The sequence below is a fragment of the Osmerus mordax genome, chromosome 23 (assembly GCF_038355195.1).
Source record: "Osmerus mordax isolate fOsmMor3 chromosome 23, fOsmMor3.pri, whole genome shotgun sequence".
Lineage (NCBI taxonomy): Eukaryota > Metazoa > Chordata > Actinopteri > Osmeriformes > Osmeridae > Osmerus > Osmerus mordax.
Genome location: NC_090072.1, coordinates 8,443,663 through 8,449,603, shown reverse-complemented (window position 1 = coordinate 8,449,603; position 5,941 = coordinate 8,443,663). Strand labels below are relative to the sequence as shown.

Here is a 5,941-nt window from a genome sequence, read left to right as displayed (position 1 = left end):
TATCAGCTATCCTTAAGTTAACGGTACAGAAAAAGAGTAAATTGTCTGAAATGTTTCATTAAACAGTATATACCTCTTCTGTCAATTGATTAGGTCAAACTGCATTATTAGCATAGTTCTCCCTACTGAGCCAATGAGCACGAAGTAAAAATACAATGGTTTATCCATCAGTGTGTAATGCCATTCTGTATATGAAATGCAACGCAGTTAGGCAATGCTGCCTGAATAGGGTGTCACCTAAATCTAAAAGAATCTTCTTAGCCAATCAAACACAACAACACTTATGAAGAGTTGTATACGTACATAAAAGTTTCCATTGAGCAAAGACACAGATGTAAAGACGAGACCTTCAAAGATGGTCACGCTGGGTTTGGTAGTTCTACTTCTCTGGGAACGTGGTAAGTTCAAATGGAAATAGTCATTTATACACATCCTTTGTATGGAATACAATCACAATGTTCTCTCCTCGTTGCAGTTCATGTGCTAGAAGTGACACAGTCTTCAGCCATTCATCCCGACAGTCATCTCAAGTCCGTCGCTGTTGGAGACACAGTGACTTTGCACTGCTTCAACCAAGACGTTTATGACAATGCATTTCTCTTGGTACCGGCAAACCCTAGGAGATAAACCACAGCTGGTATCTATAATGTATAAGTATGAACAAAAAGCTAGACTATACAATGAGTTTAAGGATGATCCTCGCTTCTCTGTGCAATGTGATGAAGGAACAAATCACCTGACAATCTCAGATGTCTAACCTTCAGATTCAGCTATGTACTTCTGTTGTAAAACATACGTAAATACACTGGAATTTGCTGATGGTGTCTTCCTCAATGTAAAAGGTACAGTCTGAAAGAAGCAAAACTTTTCCATTTGATTTCAGGTTAAATACGAGTTATTGTGAACAGATTATTGTCCTAGGTAATGTAGGTGAGTGGTTATGCAATATTATCATTCTAGTTTCAAAATCTTCAACAGATAATATAAATGCTCTTGTCAGGGTGCATCTTCAGTAGACTTTTTCAGCAGCAATGAGTGTCTTAGTAACACAAACCAGGAGAATCTGTCACTAACTTGGAGAGACATATGAGACACTGATGTTTTTCATTGTAAATTCCTATGATTTTAGTTTTGGAAAAGTATTATAGACAAAAACCTATACAAGATAATGTGACAACATTATTTTATACGTTTTTAGGTCCAGGTTCCAATACCAACGAAGTTGTCCAGCAGCCAGTGTCTGATTCCATCCAGCCAGGAGGCTCTGTAACTCTGAACTGTACAATACAAACTGGGACCTGTGCAGGAGAACACAGTGTCTATTGGTTCAGACATGGCTCAGGAGAATCCCATCACTGTCACTGATCATAACTCGTTGTTATGATCAGTGACCTATGCACTTTTGTAAAACTCTCTCTTGGAAGTCGCTTTGGATAAAAGCGTCTGCTAAATGCATAAATGCAATGTAAATGTAATGTCTACCCAAGAGGAGGTTCATGATGTTGTCTTTTTATGATATTTATAGCTGTATCCTGTATCAACCTCAGAGTGACTTTGCGGTGTGCTTACAGAAAAAAACAACAGTTTCACAGTCAGACCCCTAGCTAAGGCCACCCCTGTCTGTAGACAGGAAACTTCCTTCAAACCGTTGGTGCAGCAGGCCCACAAACACACAAGCCACCAAGAAAACACCTTTTACAGAAGCACCTTTTATTTTCCATGAAGAGGACAGACATGACGTGTTCAAATTCAGTTTATTTTTGGTCTAGAGCTTAGTGGCACATACTGTAGTAAGATACGAAACACTGACATGCCAAGTCAGATATTGACCATGACATGAAGATGTGTAACTCATCTCTAAGTCAGGAGCGGAACACCCGAACAATACAGTTATAGTCTACATAACTAAAAGTGCTTAAAAACCTATTATTAAACTCTCCTACAAAATGTTTTCAAACGTGTCTTGTCTCTTGAGTATTGCAGTCTGCTGCATAAGTAATAAGGTTATCTAGACAGTATGGCCTCTTGCACATACTGTAGGTCCCTCCTACTTTGTTTCTGTTCCTTTCACTCTGTCTTTTTATCTGACCCTGTTTCACTCTATCTGTCGCGTCACAGCAAAGCTCCTTTTTTATTTATCCATAGGTTTCTGATCTATGTCACTAATGCAAATTTTTCTTTATCCAGCATGTTTTGTTCAAGACAACAGACCTTGGTGGCTAAATTATGTTAACGTCTTAAGATTCATCTTATACATTGTCAGGCATGGTCAGGGTTGGACAACATGCTCAGAGTTGTAGCCAAGTTGACTTGGTGGATGCATGATGGAGACCAGATACTGTATCTCACATTATACATGATCTCTATGGAGACAGGAAGTCCCTGTGTTTCATGTAGTTCAGCTCCACCTCAAGATGGAAAGTGTCACATAGGTCACCTGACAAAAGTGCATTAGCTGTGCTGGCATCAGTGTGAAGATGTGTGTGCATGGGTATCAATACAGACTTTACCTGCAGAGAATGAACAGATACTAATGTTGTAAATGAATAAAGACATTTCTCATCTAGTGCTACCTGTTCATAGGGTCAGATGCTCTCCACTTTTATTTTGTTTTCTGTGGTGGTCTGTAAGTACAGTGCCTTCTCACATACGACCCTTTTACCTTCTCATTCTCTCCCTCTTTTTCTGTCTCACTCTGCGTTGCTCGTTAACTCCGATTGTGGTTTTCTGCAGGATGCATGCTACTGGTCTGGTATTCTCACATTCAGTACTTGGGTGCAACACTTTAATGGTCTTAAGTCACTCGCTATGTTGGGGACATATGAACACTCTTTAAGTATGAAATTACCATTTTGAATCTAATCTGCAAAACCTTACCCTCTCTGACACTGGGACTACAAGTACTGGGCTGTTGTCTCTCCCTCGTCCCCTGTAAGGACAGACTGTGTGGATATGGAACCATGCTGGACATTGACAATGTCTGCTCTCTGTTTCTCTCTCTCTCAGTAAATAGTAATGGCACGGACATAATCCATGTTTCCATGGAAAACTGTTGAATCAAATCAGATGGATTTTGGCTTCTGTAAAGTACATCAAAATATATCAGCTATCCTTACGTTAACAGTACGATGTTTTTATTTATTGTCTTACTAGAGAGTATCTAGTTCTTCAGTCAATTGATTAGGTCCATCTGCACTATTTGCGTGGTTCTCTTTATTGAACCAATGAGCAAAAACACAATGGTTTATCCATAAGTGTGTAATGCCATTCAGTATATACGTAGATGTAATGCAAGGCAATAAGACAATGCAGCCTGAATAGGGTGTCACCCAAAGCTAGAACATCTTAGCCAATCAAACACAACCTCACTTCTGAATAGTTTGATGCGTACATAAACGTTACCATTAAGTCAAGACACAGATGTAAAGATGGGACCTTCAAAGATGGTCACGCTGGGTTTGGTAGTTCTACTTCTCTGGGAATGCGGTAAGTTCAAATGGACATAGTCATTTATACACATCCTTTGTATAGAATATGATGGAAACATTGTGGTTATCACAATGTTTTCTCATTGTTGCAGTTCATGTGGTAGAGGGGAGACAGTCTTCATCCATACGTCTGGACAGTCATCTTAAGTCTGTCGATGTTGGAGACACGGTGACTCTGCACTGCTTCTACCAAATCACTATGTCAATCCACCTTTCTTGGTACCGACAAACCCTAGGAGATAAACCCCAGCTTGTATCTACCATGTCGAAGTTTGGACAACAATCTAGACTGCACAATAAGTTTGAGGACAATCCTCGCTTCTCTGTACACAGTGGTGAAGGAATAAATAACCTGAGGATCTCAAATGTCCAACCTTCAGATTCAGCCATGTACTTCTGTTGTGAATCCTTCGCAAATAAGGTGGAATTTGCTGATGGTGTCTTCCTTAATGTAAAAGGTACGGTTCAAAACGAACTAAACAAATCCATCTAATTTCAGGTTTATTATATGACATTATTATCCATTATATAGCTTCAAATAATGCAACAGATTAGAATCCTAGGTAATTTAGCTGAGCATAACGTTCTAGTTTCTGAATCTTTAACAGATAACAGATTATGAAACAGAATTATTGTGCATCCGTGAGTGTGTGAGTCACACATACTAGGAGAATCTCTGACTAAGTTGGAGAGACATATGAGACAGTGATCTTTTTCGTTGTAAATTCCTGTGAATTGTGTTTTGGAAAAGTATTATAGACAAAATTCTGCACAAGATAATGTGACAAAATGTTTTAAGGTCCAGGTTCCAATACCAACGAAGTTGTCCAGCAGCCAGTGTCTGATTCCATCCAGCCAGGAGACTCTGTAACTCTAAACTGTACAATACCCACTGAGACCTGTGCAGGAGAACACAGTGTCTATTGGTTCAGACATGGCTCAGGAGAATCCCATCCAGGAATCCTTTACACCCATGGAGGCAAGAGTGATCATTGTGAGAAGGGCCCTGAGGCTGGGTCTCCTACACAGAGCTGTGTCTACAACCTCCCGAAGAGGAACCTCAGCCTCTCTGATGCTGGGACTTACTACTGTGCTGTGGCCTCATGTGGGGAGATACTGTTTGGAAATGGGACCATGCTGAACATTGAAGGTCAGAAATTATATTTCAAAACAATTTTAAATGCAAGTAGAAATGAATAAAAAACGTATTTGTAAATTTATTTTTTGTCTCTTCAGAGAGCATTCCAGATTTGCTTCTCCTTGTGTACTTCTTGGGTGCAGCATTAGGAATCTTGTTCATGCTGATCGTCGTGTTGACCTGCTTTGTGTTTAAAATAAACAGGAAACAATGTCCTCACTGCAGAGGTAGGTGATGCTAATGTAAAGGCAAACGCTGAACCTTTCTCAGAAATGTCCTTTTTTTGAGAGTTTCAAGCATTTGAGTAACTACTAACGTAGTACAAATAATGTTAACTTCTTACCACTCTGCACCATTAGTTTCTGGATCAGTCTCTCAGACAACACGTTCAATCTCTCCTGAATACAGAAAGGTATGTTTTTTTTCAGCAATTTTGGAGTGATGCAATGAAGTAGCCTTACGTTTACATGAACTATACAACTAACCAAGGTTACAAATTCTGTGTTTGACATGAGCAAGATAGAAAATGAGAACAGATCAAAAGTAACATCAGTACAGTACACTATCTGACAAGTAACTCAAATTAACTTTTTCCTTTACTAGGGCCAAGATACAGAAAACCTCCATTACGCTGCTCTGAATCTGAAGAAGAAGAAAACCAAACCCAGAAGAGAGAGAGATAACGTGGAGAGAGACACAGTGTACTCTGGTGTTAGAGATTAGAGCTGGGAGAGGAAAGCTGCTCTGATAAGTTAATCGATCCATAGATGCACACACAAACCCTCACATTCATGGCATTATATAGTATGCTGCAGTCTTTGCCTCGTTGTGCTCAAACACCATTCTGATCTGTGTGATTATTTGACATTTACATAAAAAAACCTAGCTTACATGGGTGAATTAGCTCGCTTATTTTCAATGAATTCATTAGGTCATTTGGAGGAGATAATATCTCTATCGAAAGACATAAGCGACGACATGCATCTGAACAGCTCCTTTTTTCTCTCTCTTAATTTGTTTTCCCTCGCTTGTCCTTACGTAGTTATTGGTTCTCCCAGTGGGTACATAGGCTAAAATACAGAAGTGGCATTCCATTCTACATTGAAAGTTCACTTAAAAATAATTGTCTGCAAGATTTAAGAATAGGCAATCCTAGCCTATAGTCTTCTGTATTATTTAATATGGAATATTCGTTAATATAGTTATGATTAACTTGTTCACTGTCCAGTGTCAAGGTAACCATCCATTTTAGTGCTCACAAAGATTTCAACACATTTATCAAATGCTGAACTTTTTCTTTGAATTCTATAACCCA

The 5,941-nt window shown here is 39.1% G+C and overlaps 1 protein-coding gene and 1 pseudogene across 1 annotated transcript; both read left to right on the top strand.

The window, feature by feature from the left end:
- The first annotated feature begins 355 nt into the window (after nucleotides 1-355).
- On the top strand, nucleotides 356-1,365 carry LOC136967397 (Ig kappa chain V region K29-213-like; annotated as a pseudogene).
- A 2,063-nt stretch (nucleotides 1,366-3,428) lies between these two features.
- LOC136967396 (uncharacterized) lies at nucleotides 3,429-5,349 on the top strand. Its single transcript, XM_067261160.1, has 6 exons — nucleotides 3,429-3,486; nucleotides 3,581-3,946; nucleotides 4,294-4,638; nucleotides 4,725-4,853; nucleotides 4,986-5,038; nucleotides 5,230-5,349. Exons 1-6 carry the CDS (start codon nucleotides 3,429-3,431, stop codon nucleotides 5,347-5,349), a joined length of 1,071 nt encoding a protein of 356 aa, XP_067117261.1.
- The last annotated feature ends 592 nt before the right edge of the window (nucleotides 5,350-5,941 follow it).